General features: G+C 42.3%; 1 protein-coding gene across 5 annotated transcripts in view; it reads right to left on the reverse strand.

The window, feature by feature from the left end:
- Window positions 1-22,114, reverse strand: part of NELL1 (neural EGFL like 1) — a 705,231-nt gene that overhangs the window by 440,901 nt on the left and 242,216 nt on the right. For all 5 annotated transcript variants that reach the window (XM_077322024.1, XM_077322027.1, XM_077322026.1 and 2 more), the window contains exon 12: window positions 16,759-16,887. In XM_077322024.1, coding sequence (XP_077178139.1) covers window positions 16,759-16,887 — 129 coding nt within the window. The remainder of the gene's footprint in view (window positions 1-16,758; window positions 16,888-22,114) is intronic.

Consider the following 22,114-nt stretch of genomic DNA (forward strand, 5'->3'; position numbering starts at 1 on the left):
ATATTGGTATCAATTTTATAGCTCTTAGTTCTAGGAAACTGATACTTTTTCCTCTGTGGATCATCTACCTTGTTCCATCAAGTTCTGACAATGAGCTCACCAACCTCTGGAATTGGGTTTTGAAGTGGTTGGAGAAACAGTACACCTGGCTTGGAACTGTCCACCACTTCAGCATCGTGCATAGTTTGGGGGACAGGTAGATGATCCTGCATTTTGTGTATTGTAATGTTCTTCCAAAAAGGCAATTGAGCCCATTGAAAAGTCCTCATGTGACAATGCCCCTAGAGAACTAGGTCTATGGTCACCACCAAAAAAAAACTAACAGCTGTGCCAGGAACATGAGGACTGAATACTTCCATCTGTGTAAGGGCTTTAACATCTCCACAATTTTCATGTCTCCTTCTGCTACAAAAGCATTTGTCATTGTTAGTTCCCAGATGCATGATGTTTGTCATTGGAGACTTTTTGTCATTGGAGGCTTTTCTGAAAGTCTATCAGGAAGCCATGATTCTGCAGGAATTGGATTGTAGTCATATGCTGTTCTCTGCTTGTGGGCCCTGCTCAAGGTGGGACGTGGTGTTTTCAGCCATTGCATGGCAGGGGAGTGGGGTTGTTTGTTGGTTTCAAACTGCATTTCTATTGCGAGTTGTCCTGAGCCTCCTAACCAGGAGGAATGGTATATAAGTCCAAAATAAATAAATAAATGTTATCTAGAAAGGGGTAAGTGTGTATCCACTTCTGGAACGTGATCGTGAACTTCAGAAATACCCATGGGAAGGTCAACTGCCCAAATGGTAATGCCTTGTATTGCGATCAGTGTTGAAGGCAAACCAGATATACTGTCTGGACCCAGGGTAGATCCGAATACGCAGATACAGTTCCTTCAAGTCCAAGGATGTCAGAGTCTCCTTCTTAGATGGCCTGCAGGATGGTTCACAAGGATTTCATGTGGAAAATCTGCTTTATCATCCACAATCTTCAGATTTAACATGGCCTTTCACTCTCCTGACTTTTGGAGAACAATGAAAAGAACTGAATCTCTTAAACCAGTGGTCCCCAACCTGCACCCTGCGGCCCGGTGCCGGGCCACGAAGGCCATGGCGCTGGGCCACGGTTCCCTCTCCCCGCCCCCCCCCGGCAGTAAAAAACTTCCCAGGCCACAAGCTTGCGGCCTGGGAAGCTTCTTACTGTGGGAGGGGGGGAGAGGGAATCAGGGCCGCGCCCGCGCATGCGCAGCTAGGCCACGCATGTGCACATGCGCCACGTGCGGCCGGAATCGTGCATGCATGGCACTTTTGCGCATGTGTGCATGCGCGAAAGTGCCACGCATGCGCGATTTTGACCACACATGTTGTATGTGCGCATGGGCGAACGTGGCCGCGCGATGCGCGATGCGCGGGCGGGGCAGTTGCCCTGCTGGTCCCCAGCCTAAAAAAGGTTGGGGACCACTGCCTTAAACTGCTGGGAAATGGGAACTGGCTCTGTTGCACCCATAGCAGCTGCTGAATTGCCAGCTGTATTTCAATTCTGCCCTTGGGACCAGGAAACAAAATAGTGCAAAGGTGGTAAAACAAATTCCATTTGGTATCCAAAATTCACGAACATACCCACTGGTCCATGATAGACTGTTTCCACACCTACACAAAGTTCTGTAGCCTATCTCCTATTCTGGCATCATTTAAAGGCTTCTTTCCTGGTGTGTCTCTCACTGCTTGTCACTTAAATCTTGGTTCATAGGTGAAACGTCAGCATCTGGGATCTCTGCTGGCCCTTGCTGGGTTGATTCTATATGAACAAAAGAGCTGGCTCAATTTTGCTTTGTACTGTTTATTTCTGTTTGATAATGCAGATGGCATTGCCCTCTTTTGTTTCTACTAAGACAGTTCAGTGCCTTTTCCCCAAACAGCAGGCAACTTCTTTGATGACAAGGTCAATCTTGAGAGAGGATCTACCATCTAGTTTTTCAGCCAGAAATTGTATCTGACTACAACACTCAATGCCTGTGCAGACGACTAAAGATGGCGCCATAAAAAAGCTGGACTTCTGTTCAGCTCTTAAGCCATGCCGAGGGTCAGATGACCTGAGCAGATACGCAAATCTGCTCACCGGTCGCCCCAGGAACCGGGAACGGCATCCTGAGGGTCCTACAGATCCGTGGGGAGATAGGAGGACCGAACTCCCCGGATTAATAGCGGCCTGTGCTCAAGGTCACGATGGCGTCTTTGTCGCAAACAACTTTACAAGCTTGAAACGACCAGCTGACCTTACATTCTTCCCAGACCATCATTTACCAGATCGACAGGAGAAGAAGCTGACAGAAGCTGGAATCTGCAACAGTAAGAATTGAAAGCTTTCTGGCTTTTCTCTTTCTTCTCCCACAAGCTCTTCCCTCCCCCCCCCTCAACCAATTCACAAGCAAATTCCTTCTTTCGCCGAGTGAGAGACTCCCAGCTAATTATACCCATTAACCAAACAAAGAGAGTGCTTTGAAGATTTATTGGTGAAAGTTCAGTGGGAGAATTTGACTTGATACGGAGATCGACAAACTGATAATTTGGGATCGCTCGTGCTCCCGCGAGACCTCACGAGACTTTCTGTTTATAGTTTGTGTCTGCCTAGAACTATGGAAGAATTAACTAAGGCACAGCTTTTCCATTTGTTATGCAAAGGAAACTCAAAGATACTGAAAGCAGTCAATAAGCTGGAAAAGGAAATCCGTGGGACTAAGGGGGAGCTTTTGGATGGAGCCCATGGTCCGGAGAGACCAGCTGATGACGTAGCTCAGCTAACAATAAATCAAGTGAAACTTCAATGTCTGGAAGTTAATCAACTGGAGGGAGAGAGTGCCAGAGATGTAAAAACCCAAAGTACCTTTGAAGAACCTGGGAAAACAGATTCAAGGAAGGAAAGTACCGAAAACCTGGAAGTCTATTCAGAGCAGGAAATGATTTGGATCAGCAAAATAAAAAGAGTCTATTCAAAAGCGACAGCAACTAGGAAGCTATCAGGAGATATTCCTGTGCGACCAGAGGAAGAGATCCAGATTGACAAAGGATTCAGAGCCTCCTCAAAGGCGACTACAAGCAAGAATCAAGTAAGAGATTTCTTTGGCCCTGACAGAAGGACAATCAGAAACACTCTACTATGGAAAAAAACACAATTTCATTTTCTGCGACCACCTGAAAGATGAGCTGAACAATGGAGTATTCTCCTGGCCTCCTCTGGGAAAAATAGCAGCAGTAACATTTAGGACAGGTCCAATATATGAAGGGAACTGACTTTATATCATCTAAGACAATAATAGAATATATCCTTATAATAGATTATACCCTCATATGTATCAACAACTACTTTGCTAAGAAAGATGGTAATAACTCCTAGATCAGGATTAAGATGCGATGGGAATTGAATATGTATGTCAATATGTATGCTAAAAGAGGATGACAAACCATATTTCATAGGCATTAACAAGACGGCAGTAGTAATTCTTGGGTCAGGACCAATTTATGAAGGAGACTGACCTAATATCATTTAAGATAATAACAGAATGTATTCTTATAACAGATCATACTCTCATATCTATTAACAATCACTTGGCTAAGAAAAATGGTAAAAACTTCTAGATTAGGAATAATATGTGATGGGAACTAAATATCTATGTTAAAAGAGATGGCAAACCATATCAGCTGGTCGCTTTTTCTTCACAATTTCTCTGTAAATGCTTTATATAATAATAAACAATAAAATTATTTTAAAAAAAACACTCAATGCCTGGGGTCTCACAGAGTTGAATTCAATTCAGTGAGGCATCAAACATGAATTGTGTCACTCTTTTGTTTCTCAGAAATGTTGTTTTCATCCCTATCAGATCCGGTTCTGGATCCTGCAAGAGGTTATCTTCCCATACTACTATGGACCTAGTGAAACTTGACAGTACTGCTTCTTTCAACAGGCTCCTTTGAGAGGACAGCCCTCGAGTGATAACAGGTGTGTCTGCTAATGGAACTTTCAGATCTTATGTTATTTCCTCTTGAAGGGTATAGAGTCGTTTTGACCCAAAAGATCCTACATTGCCCAGAGTTGCCCACTCTGTGCATATCACTTCCTCAAAGACCTCCAGAAAGAGATACATAGTCAGTCACTTGGGAGGTTTCTTGATGCTGCTAGTGTCCAAATTCACTGATGATGAAGTTGGCTTCCCTGCTGTTTCAACAGTGTAGTTTAGGCTAGATGTCACTTTTCAAGCAGCCTCTGGAATTGTTCAGGGTGGTGTCTGATTCCTCCCCAGACCATTCTCCTCTATCTGAAGTCAATATAATTGAAATGACCTCAGACTGTATGTCCTCTCTATCCAAATCCGAATGGTGTATCCTCCACTTTTTGCTGTGTACGCTTGGCTAGTGAGGTGTCCTTGTTCTTTTTTTTGTTCCTAGAGAAATTTTGTAACTGGGTAGAGCTCTAGAATCAGCTAATTTCTGTCTTTCCTTCCCAGATGAAGAGGGGAAGGATGACTGTAGAGAGGGAGATGAAGAAAAACTCCTAGCCTTCTGCCTGTCTCTTCCTCTTTTTTCGGGACATGCTGGAACTCTCCTCTCTGTCTCAGATTTGAAATTCCTGAGGGCCTCCCTGCCTCAGTATGCTTAGAAATAAACTGGTTGTTGCTGGGGAAGCCATGCCCGCCTCCAGTTCTGAGCCCAATCAGCTGAGGGAAGGGCGATAAAGTTGGGAAAAAGCTGAGTGGCTGCCATGTTGAGTGATCCCAGCAGCATGGTCAGCCTGTTAGAGCATTTTCCATCTGCCCTGCCATAGTCTCTCCCCCTCCCCAAACCTTTTTTTCTCCTCCTTCTTGGAGGAACTTGAGCCTTGAGGCTTTTTTAGAGCTTCTTCTTCCATAGTAGGGATCATCTCAATAGGCATCTGCAAGAAGAAGTAGAAACTAAGCTCAAAAGGACCTGCTGGAGTGAAAAGGCTGTACATACTGGAAGGACTGTCCCTCTCTGTCCTGGAAGGGCATACAACAATTTGCATAGCCCTGCTTGAAGCAAGAGGTGGCATGACCTAACTAGTCCCCTAACTCCTTCCCCACTGAAGGAGAAGAGCACTTTATCACTATTATGTCTATGAATTCCTCAGTCTCATCCTGTTTCAGAGCATGTCGGGGAGAAAGTACGTATGAAACTGTCAGAGGAGAACCTGTTTTCTGTATAACATCTACTTCTACCCTTAACTGGTGGACAAAAGTATAAACCAGCATCATGCTATTAAAAAGGCAGAAGTTTCATCATCAACAGTTGACAGAACAGCTTGAGACCAGGAGGGCAAAAAATGCACTTAGAGCAGACATGCTGTGTTCAAAGAATATAAGAATAAGGATCCGAAGTTTGAAAGTTCAAAGTTAATGATCCAGTGCTGTCTGAATTATGATGCTATTATTCTCTGATAAGCCATAAGACACAGGAAAACCTGGGTATCTCAAAAGAAATTATCTGAAATGTCACTTCCATTTCAGTCTCTTTAAAACAATGGAACAAAATTTTGGCCCATTACCACAGCATGAGACTTATCCGCTAGTTCTCCCAGGCACCAAACTTTGTCTTTCATATCACTTCATTGATATTTGCATGTTCATTCAATACATCTTAACACTAGGTACCACACTGAACCATGATCTTAATTGAATTCCAAATACAGTCCCAAAAAGGGAATATAAATGCAGCTCCCTGTGTTCTCAGTTCATCATGGTTCGGTTTTTGTTTTTGTTTTTTAAAAGCTATCTTTATTTTGAGTCTTGTAGCATACAGCACATAAGCAAACAGGTCTCACTGCAATATTATGCTTCTATAACAATTTTAAGACCACTAAATATCATAGAAAAAATACAGTCAATAATCTGGTAATGCTGCTGTCCGTTTCTCTACCCCCACCTCACCACCCCATACCAGCAGCAAAACAAAACTGAACTTTTGCTAAAAATGGAAGAACCTTTCACATAAGGGCATTCAACAAGATATGGCACTGAAATAATATGGTGGGGAGCTATGACTACCCCATTTAGGATTGTCAGCTTCAGGTAAACACTACAAGTCTTCCGGAATTACAACTGATCAGTTTTCTGGGGGAAAAGGCTACTTCAAATGGTGGACTACATGGCAAAATATGGCAATATATATCTATTCCCTTGACCTGACCTCCCCATTCCCCTGCCTGATGCCCCAAATTTCCAGGAATTTCCCAACCAGGAGCTGTTTACTCTGCCTCGTATGGAGACCCAGTATGCAAGACCTCTCCCCCTCCAAAATGAGAAGACTGTTTATTTCTTTGATTATCCATTCTCTGGCAGCGAATGCCACCTTTTAATTACTGTCTGTGTAAAGGAGCACCTCTTTTTGGCTTTCCTGAACCTACTGCCTTTAACTTTGATTGGATACCTCAAATTCTAATATTCTGGAAAAGAAAGAACATTTCAGAATTCCAAATGTATCCAAAGGCTCATAAAGGTTGGGGGCCCCTGCTTAAATAATAATCTAGTATCAGTTAGGGTTGGGTGCTTCGGTGTTGGAAGTGGTTGTTCCCACCTGAAGAAGCCAGTGCTGTGGCACGAGGGAGGGGAGGAGAGGTGCAGTTGCTGGTGTGCCAGTTGGCTCTGCACCTATGTGTGTGCACCAACTGGTGCACCGGCGCCTGTACCTCCCCTCCCCCCGTGCCGTGGTGCTGGCTGCTTTGGGTGGGAATGGTCACTTCAGATACCGAAGCACCCAACCCTAGTATCAATCGGGTTACTTTTTAAACAACTGATTTGTTCCATTCCAAAGAATCACAGAATCATAGAGCTGGAAGGGACCTCCAGGGTCCTCTAGTCCAACTCCCTGCACAATGCAGGACACTCACTGCTACCTGCTCACACCACTGTGACCCCAATTCCATGCTCTAGTGATCCCCCCCAAAAAAATAAACAAGAATCTCTAGCCTCTTGCATTCACAAATTAACTGAATATTCTTTTAAATTAATTTAATCCCATTGGTTCTGGTCCATCCCTCCAGGGCAAAACAACTCTGCTTCATCCTCTATGTGACAGTCCTTCAAATACTTGAAGATGGTTATCATAACACGTCTTCGTCATCTTCTCTCCAGGCTAAACAGACCAAGCTCTCCCAACCCTTCCTCTTACATCTTGGTCTCCAAACCCCTCACTTTTGTTGTAGTCATCCTCTGAACATGCTCCAGTTTGGCTACATCCTTCTTCAATTGTGGTGCCCAAAACTGAACATAGTACTCTGAGGTCTAGCCAGAGCAGAGTAAAGCAACACCATCACCTTGCATGATCTGGACACTATATTTCTTTTGATGCAGCCCCAAATTTGATTTGCCTTATTAGCCACCAAGTCACACTACTGATTCATTTTCAGTGTATGGTCTACTAAGAGCCCCAGATCCTTTTCGCACTCAGTACTGCCAAGACAGGTCCCCCCCATCCTATAATGATGCATTTGGTTTTTCCTACCTAAATGCAAAACTTTACATTTTTCACTATTGAAATTCATTTTAGCCCAGTCAAATTAAGCAATATCCAGGGAAAGGAGGTTTTCAAAATTTTGTTTTAGCTTTATTTTTGAAGCACAAATATATGAATTATATTATAATAATATTATAATAATAATTATAATAATATATTATAATAATATATGAATTTTATTTAAAAGAGCAAGCTGATTAAGAGAAATATATTTACCATATGCAATAGCAATGGTTTGCTAGATTGTTGCTGCCAAAAACCTTATTATCTTCTATTGTTTTAAACTGAGTCGATACAACATCTGTCTAGCAACTATGGCTCACAGTCTGAAGTACAGAGAATTTCCTTAATACACAGGAAGTCTCTATTAGTACTCTATTACATTGACAACTAATGGCACTATTCTTAGGATAGCTGTGCTCTTATAAGCTTTCATTAACTTCAATTGACTTGGGTTTATTCAAACAATGAGCCATCAATACTGCAACATCTTTCTAATATTAGGAATATAATTTGGTCCTAATTTGTAGCATACTAGTCATTCTCGCTTCATGCTTCTACATGAGGAAACAACTTTTTGAAAGAGTTAAGTATAGCATCCACAAATCTTTTTTCACTAACCACTTCCTTAGACTTATCTCCCTGTGCCTGCAAGAGTGTTTATCATGTATGTCACTTCTTCTCCATCTCCAATATTAATGGAAAAAAGTATTTCAGAAATTCATCTAAATACACATTATTTCTAAAATAACAAATAACAGCTCATAAATACTTGTGTCATAATACAGGAAACCAAAAAATGTTCAAGGCAAAGTGAATGCATTTGTGCCAGTTTATCACATTAATAGATATACAATGTAAACTGACTAGCAGGCACCTTGATTCCTACCAAATTGAATCAATAATATATCTATACGGGTCTAAATGACTGCAAATAAATGTCTTTGAATCAATAATATATTGTCACTGAAAATTAAAAGGGAAACATGAGTGATTCAATGCTCCTGTTCCATGTTAAAAGAAAGAAAATGTTCATATCTTTTGTGAAGAGTACACACTCTTCTAATGCAGGAAAGGGAGAGAGAGTAATCTCAGTGCCCCTGAGGTTGTTTCCCTGAGAAATATAACAGGGGATTAAACAGCTGAAAAGACTAGAAAAAAGAATATACTGTGCAAAATAAGTAAATATGCATACAATTCAATTAAAAATTATTTAAAGACAGCTGACGTCTTGTAGTAGTAGTACATGATGATAGATTTTATTGTATTGGTCAAAGGCCTTCACAATGAGGTTAATATATAAATATATACACCTGATTTGGAAGAAGTTGCCGTTTATGTTAACAGTTCATGTTCAGTATCACAATTGGCACCTGTTTTAACAAATTATGTAATCTACTAGGGTCAAAGAGCCTCTTGTGGCAAAGGGTGGTAAGGCAGCCAACATGCTGTCTGAAGCTCTGACCATGAGGATGGGAGTTCTATCAAGATTGACTCAGCCTTCCATCCTTCTGAGAGTACTCAGCTTGCTTGGGGGGGGGGGTAAAATGGTAATAACTGGGGAAGGGAATGGCAAACCACCCTGTATTTAGTTTGCCAAGAAAACGCTAGAGTGTGTCACCCCAAGGGTCAGAAATGACTCGGTGCTTGCACAGGGGATACCTTTACCTTTATATATATAAGTCAAATGGGCCTTAGTCTGAGCAACAATAAAGCTAGTGGAGGTGACAGAATTCCAGTTCAACTATTCAAAATGTTAAAAGACGATGCAGTAAAAGTGCTACACTCAATATGTCAGCAGATTTAGAAAACTCAACAGTGGCCACATATTCCAATCCCAAAGAAGGGCAATGCCAAAGAACGTTCAAACTACCGCACCTTTGCACTCATTTCTCATGCTAGCAAAGTTATGCTCAAAATCCTACAAGCTAGGCTCCAGCAATATGTGGACCGAGAACTTCCAGAAGTACAAGCAGGATTTCGAAGAGGAAGAGGAACTAGAGATCAAATTGCCAACACACCCTGGATCATGGAGAAAGCTAGGGGATTCCAGAAGAACATCTACTTCTGCTTCATTGACTATGCTAAAGTCTTTGATTGTGTGAAGCACAACAAATTATAGCAAGTTCTTAAAGAGATGGGAATACCAGAGCATCTTATCTGTCTCTTGAGAAACCTATGGCAGTCTTCAAGCAAAGGTTGGATACACACTTTTCTTGGATGCTTTAGGATGCTTAGGGCTGATCCTGCGTTGAGCTGGGGGTTGGACTAGATGGCCTGAATGGCCCCTTCCAACTCTATGATTCTATGATTCTATATGCAGGTCAAGAAGCAACAGTGAGAACCGGGCATGGAATCACTGATTGGTTCAAAATTGAGAAAGGAGTTCGGCAAGGCTGTATACTGTCGCCTTGCCTATTTAACTTGTATGCAGAGCACATTATGAGAAAGGCAGGGTTAGATGAGTCACAAATTGGGATCAAGATTGCAGGGAGAAATATCAACAACCTCAGATATGCAGATGATTCCATTCTAATGGCAGAAAGTGAAGAGGAATTAAAGAGCCTTTTGATGCGAGTGAAGGAGGAGAGTGCAAAAGTTGGCTTGAAACTCAATATCAAGAAAACAAGGATCATGGCATCTGGCCCTCTCAATTCCTGGCAAATAGATGGGGAAGAAATGGAGGTAGTGACAGATTTTATTTTCCTGGGCTCCAAGATCACTGCAGATGGGGACTGCAGCAAGACACTTGCTCCTGAGGGGAAAGCTATGGCAAATCTAGACAGCATCCTAAAAAGCAGAGACATCAACCCGCCAATGAAAGTCCATCTAGTGAAGGCTATGGTCATCCCAGTTGCAATGTAGGTCTGTGAAATTTGGACTATAAGGAAGGCCGAGCGTCAAAGAATTGAGGCTTTTGAACTCTGGTGCTGGAGAAGACTCTTGTGAGTCCCTTGGACTGCAAGGCGAACAAATCGGTCAGTCCTAGAGGAGATCAGCCCTGCCTGCTCCTTAGAAGGCCAGATCCTGAAGATGAAACTCAAATACTTTGGCTACCTCATGAGAAGGAAGGACTCCCTGTAGAAGAACTTAATGCTAGGAACAATTGAGGATAGGAGAAGAAGGGGACAACACAGAAAGAGGTGGTTGGATGGAGTCACTGAAGCAGTTGGTGGGAACTTAAATGGACTCCAGGGAATGGTAGAGGACAAGAAGGCCTGGATGATTATTGTCCATGGTGTTGCGATGGGTCGGACATGACTTCACACCTAAGAACAATTATATATATAACGATATATATAACTATATATATATAACTATATATAACTTTATATATATAACTATAACTGTTGTTGTTGTTGGGTGCGGTCCGTGCACGGTTCTCACTGTTGCTTCTTGACCTGCATATAAGTTTCTCAAGATGCTCTGGTATTCCCATCTCTTTAAGAACTTGCCACAATTTCTTGTGCTCCACACAATCAAAGGCTTTAGCATAGTCAATGAAGCAGAAGTAGATGTTCTTCTGGAATTCCCTAGCTTTCTCCATGATCCAGCGTATGTTGGCAATTTGATCCCTAGTTCCTCTGCCTCTTCTAAATCCTGCCTGTACTTCAGGAAGTTCTCGGTCCACATATTGCTGGAGCCTAGCTTGTAGGATTTTGAGCATAACTTTGCTAGCATGAGAAATGAGTGCAATGGTGTGGTAGTTTGAACATTCTTTGGCACTGCCCTTTTTTGGGATTGGAATGTAAACTGACCTTTTCCAATCCTGTGACCATTGTTGAGTTTTCCAAATTTGCTGGCATATTGAGTGTAGCACTTTTACTGTATCGTCTTCTAAGATTTTGAATAGTTCAACTGGAATGCTGTCACCACCACTAGCTTTATTGTTGCTCAGACTTCCTAAGGCCCATTTGACTTTACATTCCAGGATGTCTGGCTCCAGGTCAGTAACTACCCTTTTGTGGTTATCAGGGATGTTAAGCTCACTCTTGTATAGTTCTTCTGTATAATTTTACCACCTTTTAAAAATCTCTTCTGCTTCTGTGATGTCCCTACCATTTTTGTCCCTTATCATACCCATCTTTATATGAAACATTCTCTTCATACCTCCAATTTTCTTGAAAAGATCTCTGGTCCTCCCCATTCTATTGTTTTCTTCTATTTGTTTGCACTGTTCATTTAAGAAGGCATTCTTATCTCTTCTAGCTTTTCTCTGGAATTCTGCATTTAATTGGGTGTATCTTTCTCTTTCTCCCTTGCCTTTCACTTCTCTTCTCTCCTTAGCTATTTGTAAAGCTTCCTCAGACACATTCTTTGGGAAGGTTTTAGTTGCTACCTCTTGTACAATGTTGCGAACCTCCGTCCATAGTTCTTCAGTCACTCTGTCTATCAGATCTAATTCCTTGAATCTATTTATCACCTCTACTGTATATTCGTTAGGGATATGATTTAGTTCATACCTGAGTGGCCTAGTGCTTTTCCCTACTTTCTTCAATTTAAGCCTAAATTTTGTAACAAGAAGCTGATGATCTGAACCACAATCAGCTCCAGGTCTTGTTTTTACTGACTGTATAGAACTTCTCCATTTTTGGCTGCAGAGCACATAGTCAATCTGATTTCTGTGTTGACCGTCTGGTGATGTCCATGTGTAGAGTCGTCTCTTGGGTTGTTGGAAAAGAGTATTTGCTATGACCATTATATTCTCTTGACAAAATTCTACCAGCCTGTGCCCTGCTTCATTTTGTACTCCAAGGCCAAACTTGCCTGTTATCCTGGTTATCTTTTGGCTTCCTACTTTAGCATTCCAATCCCCCATGATTATAAGCACATCATTTTTGGCGTTGCTTCTAGAAGGTGTTGTAGGGCTTCACAGAACTGGTCAACTTCATCCTCTTCGGCAGCAATGGTTGGGGCATAGACCTGGATGACTGTGATGTTGAATGGTTTGCCTTGGATTCGAACTGAAATCATTCTATCATTTTGGGGATTGTATCCCAAGACTGCTTTTCCTACTCTCGTATTGATTGTGAAGGCTACTCCATTTCTTCTGTGAGATTCTTGTCTACAGTAGTATACCTGATGGTCATCTGAATTAAATTCACCCATTGCTGTCCATTTTAGTTCACTGATTCCTAAAATGTCGATGTTCAGTCTTGTCATCTCTTGTTTAACCACGTCCAGCTTGCCTTGATTCATGATAACTATAACTATAACTATAACTATATATATATATATAACTATATAATTATATAACTATATACACACATACACACACACAAACGTACATAAAATTCAGTTAAAAAGACAATAACAGATAAAATTCCAATAGTGATTTATGTATAGTATTTTGAGTTTAAAAGTTCCACATAGAATTCCTGTGAATCATTCTTGCTCATTATGGCTCTTATTTTCCAGGCTGCAAGGACATAAAGATCTAATTTGCTGGAAATTTCAGACAACTAAAAAACATCATTTTCCTTCTCAGACATTGTGGGCATATCAGGAATTAACTGTAAAATAAACTTCTTCTTTGGCTTGTTATATAGTGGACAAGAGAAGATGTAATAGGAGAGATTCCCAACTTCCAGGTTCCCACATATACATAGACACTGGGATCTTGGTATATGTGAGAACTGGCCAAATCATAAGGCTGTGGGCATAGCTTGGAAACTTAAATAGACAAGAACTATACATAATGGCATGCAAGTAATATTAGCTAAATAAGGTGTTCTTCTATGGTGTGTTTTAAAGGATATATACATGGGGTTGTTTTTGACTTAGATATTGTATGACTATTGATTTCAGCGTCCACTTGGTAAGTCCAGTTATGGAGATCACATCCAGTCCCCCCACCGCTCAAGATGACATCAGGCAACAAATATCATCACAGATGTCATATATTTTTTGCTTGTAGAGGAATCGTCAAAAGAATCAGAAAGTGTCACGAACTGTAGGCTGGGCCAGCTGACCAGGAAAGACCCCCTTGTAGAAAACTGTTCCATATGCATATGGTACAAAGAAGTCAGTCTTTATTGAAGGGTTCCATAAGGTAAAGCAGGACAAAGCATGGCAAGTACAGGAACATTGACAGAGACAGGTACAGATGGCCTCAGGGCTATCTATAGGGGGGACAGTTTAAGTCGGAAAAATAGTTCCCATAGAGTAGGCTTTTGATATAAAAGGCATGAATATAGGAGACACCCAGTCTGCTTTCTTTGCCATTCCTGGCAAGTAAATTTCCAATCCCTCTGTGCGAACCAAGGACGAGGATAGATAAGGGAAAGCTTTTCGCAGTGGGGGAGAGAGTCTCTACAGGTCATAAACTGTAGGATCGAGGAGGGGAGGGAAGGTGCAGAAAATTGAAAGGAACGTGAGGGTTAAGGAGGGGTGAACAAGGACCCTCAGGTCCGTTGAACCTCTCAGTTAACACTCCCAAGGAGATTGGGAGGGTGATAATGACAAAGTAACTGTAGAGTTTACAAAATAAATGTATTGCTTGTACAGGAATTTTAGAATTCTCAAAGGTATCAGAAAAGAAGATGTTTTGACCCAAAACTGATTTTTTTCAATTCATAGTATTGTCTATGGTCACCATAGATCACTCAGAGTCTTTTGGGTACAGTAGATTGAGTTGTGGTGATATTGAACTCACCTAAACTGAATGTGTAATCAAGTGTTGCAGTTCTACCGAACCACAGGGGACATGACAGGGGGGGGGTCCTTCTCAGTGCTCTTCTTTTGGCTTCCAAGTCTACTCCTGCTCCCCCTCCCCCCAAAATAACTTTTTTGTTTTCCATTCTGTTGTTTCTTGAACCTTCTGTTACCAAGAATATAATTAAAAGACCGAATTAAACCTTCCAGAAGATATCACATAGGCATGAAGGGTAAACAGAGTCATGAAGCAAGAGGATCTGCAGGACCACCTTTTCCATCATGTCCCTCCAAGACATTTAAGTACATAGATTGAGCACATAGAATTTGTTTGAGATTCCCAGCCCCAGAGAAATTAAGTTTGCCTCAACCAGAATGGAACACTCTTTCAAGCAAGATCAGGGCCTTGAGGAACATTAACCTGAACTTCATATTCCCCGCCCCTCCCACCAGAGAGAAGGTGGTGACTTTATTTATTTATTATATTTACATACCGCCCTCCCCGAAGGCTCAGGGCAGTTTACATAAGAACAAACAATAATACATAAAACGGTCTGTAAACATGTGAATAACTTTACAATAATAACTAATGGTTGTAACCATATAACAATGTGTATAAACAATATTTATATTTGATACACTTTTATATTTCAATTAACTGGACTGATTTTAAAGTGATTTTAAAATAACTATATATATATATGTGTGTGTGTGTGTGTGTGTGTGTATGTATTTTACAGAATGTTGTGAGCTGCCCTGAGCCTTTGGGAAAGGGTAGCATATAAATCTGAAAATAAATAAATAACATCAGGCTTGACCTCCAGTAGATAAAAACATGGTATAGCTGCACACCTTCTGCGTAACATAAAAAACATTGTGGAATGACAGCTCATTCAGTTTTACTACGGAAAGCAGGAAAAATGGTAATGTTCAATCTGGCTAAAATCACTGGTTAATTTTGCTAACGTGCACGCAATCGCAGCTGTGTGAGAAACAGAAATGTTTAGCAAGGGCCATTCTGCACAGCTGGTAAAAATCCGTAATCAACACTGAATATTCCATTGCTGTGTATTGTAGCGTTCCATTGTCATTTCACAACTGGCCAAAAACTCTGTTTTCTTAGCGGGACTGTTTCTCCTCCAGCATTCCTCACCTGCTTCCGGTTCTTGCCAAGGAGCAATGAAAACGCCACAAACTTCCCTTGACCCCACCCACCTCGAGCCTGCCAATCAACCGGACAACCAATCAACCTCGGCTAGCCACGCAAAGCCCGCCTCCCCTCCCCCTTTAAAAAAACCACCAAAGTAATAATTGCAACGCAATTTAATTTGGTCACTGAGGCATTGGTTATCTGTCACAGCTCCGCCTTCAAGTTTTGATAGTTTCCTAGGGCATACTTATATTTAGAGACTGCTTTGCAAATTTTCCCAAACAGTAGCGCCTTTTCAGAAGTAAAGAGGTGATGCTTTGGGGCCAAAAGATTTGTCAGTGATAGGGAAAATTTATGACTTGGAGAGTTGATTCCAACTGTAGTCTCTGCCCTTCCCTGGCAGTTAACTTGTCTGGATCTTGCAACCTCACCCCCCCCCCATCCCCTTCCAGCAGCCGGGGGGAGGGTAACCTTTAGTTTCCAGCCATTCACAAACAAAAAACAAGGGGGGGTATTTCGCTGGAGTTCTACATGTGCCCCCCAATGAAAAAGAACAAAAAATAAAATGTGACACACGCACTCACATAAAGAGCATGGGGGGCAACCAGATAATTGAAAGGGTTCTGAAGAGACTTGTGAGTATGCATTGCTACTCAGCATTCTCCATTTTTAAAAAACACCCGCCTCCCATCCCCAGAAGCCATGGAGGTGGGAGCAGGGCAGGGAAATCTCCAGGGTGATATGAGTACTATTGACCCCTCCTCACTGTCACTTGGCGGGTGATTGCGACATCTGTTGGGATTTTGACCAGGAGAATGCAGTTTTCCCGGTTTCCCTGCTTCCGCTATAAATAGGCACATGGAGCGAAACTGGGATGGGAGGTTGACAGCGTCATCTGAAACCATGATTTTAAAGCGTCAGTATCTGGTAATGATTTCGCTGAAATTCCCTCATGCGAAATGGCCCCAAATAGCTACAGTAGCACCTGAGTCACATAGAATATCTAGGCAGAGGAAAGACTTTTACAACTTTCACACCCTTGGAGATAACATTCACAGTCATACTAGTTCATGATAACACACATAAAATTTTATTTTTGGCATTTCATCTTACTAAGATAACTATTATCCAATACACCATGTTTTATATCAATCCAAGCTGCAGCATTACCACAGCCTACTCTTTTTAAAAACAATCATAACCACTCTAAGACTTCAACATGTCAAGAAGCAAGGCATTCCTAAGGGATTTGAACTTCAGATTGAACTTTCCAGCTCCCTGTATCATGAGATTTCTCTATACAAAAATCAAATGAGGAAATTATCATTTATAATACCACAAAGATTGGACTTCATAATGAAACACATCGCTCTGCCTTTTTTTCAACAGAACATTTCTCACTAGACTGCTATCAAATTACTTGCTCAGCAAATTATTTACCTTCACAATAAGCTGAATCTCCTTGGACAGAGACATAACCACTCTTGCATTCACAAGTAGCTCTTGTGTTCCAGTTTCTGCACTCTGAATTTTCACCACACTGATGTCCTTGTGCACAAAAGTTGTGACCTGAAATATGAATTACATCCAACACTGTATCAGAACATAGCAAGGAAAAGCTTATTAATGAATTATCACAATTGCTTGCCTATTTGTGTATCCTACAGAGTCCCTTACTCTTTTTCTGAGAACACCACTTAATAGGAATGTAGGGAAAAATTGGTATGTGAAATAAGGAAAACCTGAGTCAGATTAGTAAATCAATTCAATAATCATCTCCATTGCTTTCAAGGGGAAACACATCCACTAGTAATTTCACAGTAGCAATCTGAAATTATATATTTATTTATTATTTTTATTTAATTAGATTTCTATACCGCTCATTTCTTTGCAGCTCTGGGCGGTTTACATTGAACATTCTATAACTTACGTGGAATGTTATACAGACTGTAACATCAAACAACTTTCAGTAAAGCATCAAAAGATTACAATAACACATCTATAATATAAATAACAATTAACAGTAACATTGGGAGGTTCATTATTTCAGTCATGGGGGGGGCATGTAGGGTGACCAGCAGGTGTTCTGAGTCGGCCGGCCTCAAGTGAATGCCTGGTGGAAGAGCTCCCTCTTGCAGGTCCTGCGGAACTGTGGAAGTTTAGGCAGGGCTCTGATCTCCTCAGGGAGCTCGTTCCACCAGCTGGGGGCCAGGACCGAGAAGGCTCTGGACCTTCTTGAGGCCGAACGCGCTTCTCTGGGGCCAGGGATCCGCAGCCAGTTGGATATGGTCATATCCTTCACTTAAGGGGGCCTCCATTCCACATTTCATACCAGTTCTGTTAGCAACTGGGGAATGACAAACTTATATCATTATAATGATTATATGAAACTATAGATGTGGTGATATCTCAGATCTGAAGTCATCAGTGACTATCTGGGCCCACAGAATCTAGTACTGCATGATATATGTGTGTACACTGTATAGAATGAGAGAATAAAACATTAGACTCTGCCTCTGTCCCCTCCCCCATCTGTCTACTGGAAAGATAGGTGGGATACTATCAGCTGGATGAATTCCTGGTTGACAGCCTCCATTTCTCCCTCCTGCAATCCTGCTTGCTACCTGCATATACAAAAAGGTTATTTCTCTTCCCTGCAGTGCACTTAGAGAGGGGGAACCATAGCCTCTGTTTCTATTCTGCCCTAATTTAATTAATTAATTATATTAATTATTCATTCAGCTAATATACCATCCCTCACTGTGATGTCTTGGAGCAGTGTACATAGAACAGAGAGAGAAGTAAATATGTTAAATGTTTGCAGCCATTTGAAACAAAGAAACATAACAGTCATAAGTAACCAATACGTATAGTATATAACAATTAACAGCATAAGAGATGCTATTGGGTGTCAGTGTTAATGTTAATGTTTCCTGGTGATTGGGTTGATTATGGGAACCATGCTGCTAGTTGTATCTAAAAGCCTAGCAGAAGAGCTCTGTTTTGCAGGCCCCACAGAACTGTTTGAGAAAACTGCCTGTAGAGACAGCTTGCATCCTAACAACCATGCTGCATGCATACAGGCTGAAGCCCAGTCTTTTTTCTTTTCTTGCCTAACTGAGACTGGACAGTGAAAAGGCAGAATACTTCCACTGGTTCCTAAATGTCAGAACTAATTTTGCTCACACATTAACAAATTGGTATTGATTAGTAAAATTTTGCCTTCATTTTCTTACCTTTCAACACAATCTGGCTTGTTTACACATGAAGATGACTTACACTAAAGGCTTATCTACATGATCTCTTGGTGTTCTGCCTGTGGGGTACCTTACATTTGTTTAAATTCACTAACATTTAAGGCAGATGAGGCCTCAATTTGGACCATGACTATGGTGCAAAGGGAAGGAGCTCTTAATAACAATGGCATTAATTTTTCAGCGAACTTGTTCAGCAGACAAACTTACCTTAGTTGGTACTCACAACCAGGCAACCAACAGATCAGTGATAGTTTGAACTGCTGACAGCTTGTTGGGAAGGGAAAGGAAAGAAGGGAAGTCATGTATAGCCATTCTAGCTGCCTTGCAACACCTTGGCCCATGTTCTGGCTCAAAGTGGGGGCAGGAGTCTGATAGGGTAAGGAGACCTCTACTATGGACAGAAAATCTCAGGAGGCCAACCCCTTTTGGCCTCTCAAGTGGGAAAGCCACAGAGGCAGCAATAGCAGGTGGTGGCGGTGGCTTTGTCACCAGCCCTCTGCTGCTTTTCTTCTTGCATGGAGGGCACATTTCCAGAAGGATCCTGAATAGCAGCAGCACATTCTAGCTCTACCTGGAGAAGGATCCACCAAGCAACACCACACTCTGAGTCCTCCCTAGGGCAGGAGCCATCTCATGGGCAGAAAACCCCTCCTCAGGCTTGATACTGAATGTAAAGTGAGACCCTCCCTACCAGCAAGAAGAAGAAGAGTTGGTTCTTATATAACATTTTCTCTACCAGAAGGAGTCTCAAAGACCCTTTATGCATGGCAGCCACTACGTCGGGTGGCCACCGTGCGGTTGCGGGGGAGGGCAGGACACCCCACCATTCCCTGTGAACACACAGGGGTGGAGTGTGCAGAGCTGCCCCGGCATAGAATGCTCACACACTTTGTGCCAGGGCCAGCAGGGTAATTGGCAGTGGCTGAGGAGGGGAGGGGCCAGGAGGAGTGGGGGCCCAGGCCCCCTTCACAGGCGGATGCCCCTGCCGGCTCCGCAGAGCCCGCAGGGGTGTGTGATGTCCCTAAGGACACCGAAGGTCAGGGCTGGGCGGGCCAAAAGGATTGCCAGATTAGTCAGCACTCCTAACCGCTATACCAAGCTGGCAAAACCTGGTTGACTTCAGCAGGTGCCCGGCAGTGTCTCCGGTCTCAGCAGCATCCCCCTGTGAGCAGCCTCCCTTCACCACCACAGTGGTGGTGCCCACTACAAGTCCCAGGAATTTGCAGCCAAGCAGTACCAGCACAGCCTTTTTTGTCTGGCATCAAAGGGGTGGGCAGAAGCACGCCTAGCTTGGGGTATGCTCAGAGAAGCAAACAACACCATTTGCCTGTTGCATGCAGCAGCTTCCCCACCTCCGCAAAGCTGCCGAGGCTAGTTTTGTGGTCCAGTCCTCTCCCCCTCGCCACCATGTGTATGGAGCTAAACCACTACAAATGAAGTTGGTCAAGATCCAGGGGGCAGGTGATTGGACTAGTAGAGACAGCAGCAAGGACCTCCCCTCCCCCCACACACACACACCCTAGCTGGTTTCCCGCAGGGAGTTGGGTGACCCTGTGGTTGGGGCTACTTCCTTCCTCTTCTCTCTGTGGTGCAGTTGATCTCAGCTCTCCACTGTACCACATCACTTCTGTGCCGCACTTCTGTTGCATGCAAGATTGAGGACACCAGTAAAGACATTTTCACATTAAAAAAAACCCAGAGAAAATACAGAGAAAAATTTCTTCAACAGATGACTGCAAAGATCCTATTCCTGAGAATACATAAGAACAGGCTGTGAACAGCCAAACAACCCATACATTGAGGGAATATCATGTAACACTGACCTACCCACCCCCTCCCAAAATGGCCAATAATTGGCCCAGAGGGGGTGGAAAGGGGAGAGACCCTAGTGATAAATATCCTTGGTGGATGAGGTTTGTCTCACATGGTAGTGAATGCAGTTCAGAGAGGTAAGTATTCTCATTTAAACCTAACTGTGTTGGGGATTGGCAGGTGGCAATAGAGTGGCAGACTCCGGCCCCAGCCATGTTTCTGGCCCAGTGGAGTAGGCAGTTGGGCCATTTCTGGTGGGGAAGGGGGCAGCAGACTGTGATGTCACATTTGATGGTAGTATCTAGGCAATGTAACTTCTGGTGACATGTGGCTTCTGCGGGCATGGCAGGAGGGTGTGGCCTGCTGGGATCACTTCCTGAGTTTCTCCAAAGGTGAAGAATGTTTCAGGGATTTCTCAACAGTAAAAAGGTTGAGAAAAACTGATCTAGATGTATATTATCTCCTCTAACTGTCAGAAACTCTCCTTGTCTTAAGCAGAGAAAGCTACTTCCCAATACCTACTACCCAATATTATTTGGGACTTTCTACACACCAACTATGTATATGATTAATGGACCACAGTCCTTCCCTGGTTATCCTTCATACCTGTTCTTTGTTATCCACAGTTACACTAATACACATTGCCAACTATTTATTCTGGGAGAATATAAACAATAATATAAAACAATATGATACAACCAAAAGCTTTAATAATATGTTTTGATTAAAAATTCAATATGCAATGCCACAAAACTTTTCTGAATCATGAAGATTTTATCTGCTTTATTCAGAAAACTGCATTAACATCTTGTGAGGAGAATGTTTCACAGGTGTGATGTTACTTACAGGAAGGTTAGCATAGTGCTTGCAAGACTAACTTTGAAAGGTTAAACTCAATGAAGTCTACCTCACAGATTTACTAGAACAGGCAGAATTATGCAGGAGGAAGTACTCCCATAGGTAGTTAACTCATGTGAGGCTTTAAAGTTCAAAATTAGGGTTGGAAACGTTCAATATGGCAGTGGTCCTAGAAAATGAATTGCTATATTAAATACCAATGGAAGTTTCCAAGCTCAAAAGACATCTCATTTACATCTCATTTACTTGGATTTTAGTAAAGCTTTTGACAAGGTTCCCCATGATGTTCTGATGGATAAATTGAAGGACTGCAATCTGGATTTTCAGATAGTCAGGTGGATAGGGAATTGGTTAGAGAACCGCACTCAAAGAGTTGTTGTCAATGGTGTTTCATCAGACTGGAGAGAGGTGAGTAGCGGGGTACCTCAGGGCTCGGTGCTCGGCCCGGTACTTTTTAACATATTTATTAATGATCTAGATGAGGGGGTGGAGGGACTACTCATCAAGTGTGCAGATGACACCAAATTGGGAGGACTGGCAAATACTCCGGAAGATAGAGACAGAGTTCAACAAGATCTGAACACAATGGAAAAATGGGCAAATGAGAACAAGATGCAATTTAATAAAGATAAGTGTAAAGTTCTGCATCTGGGTCAGAAAAATGAAAAGCATGCCTACTGGATGGGGGATACGCTTCTAGGTAACACTGTGTGTGAACGAGACCTTGGGGTACTTGTGGATTGTAAACTAAACATGAGCAGGCAGTGTGATGCAGCGGTAAAAAAGGCAAATGCCATTTTGGGCTGTATCAACAGAGGCATCACATCAAAATCACAAGATGTCATAGTCCCATTGTATACGGCACTGGT

The sequence above is a fragment of the Paroedura picta genome, chromosome 2, assembly GCF_049243985.1.
Source record: "Paroedura picta isolate Pp20150507F chromosome 2, Ppicta_v3.0, whole genome shotgun sequence".
Taxonomy (NCBI): domain Eukaryota; kingdom Metazoa; phylum Chordata; class Lepidosauria; order Squamata; family Gekkonidae; genus Paroedura; species Paroedura picta.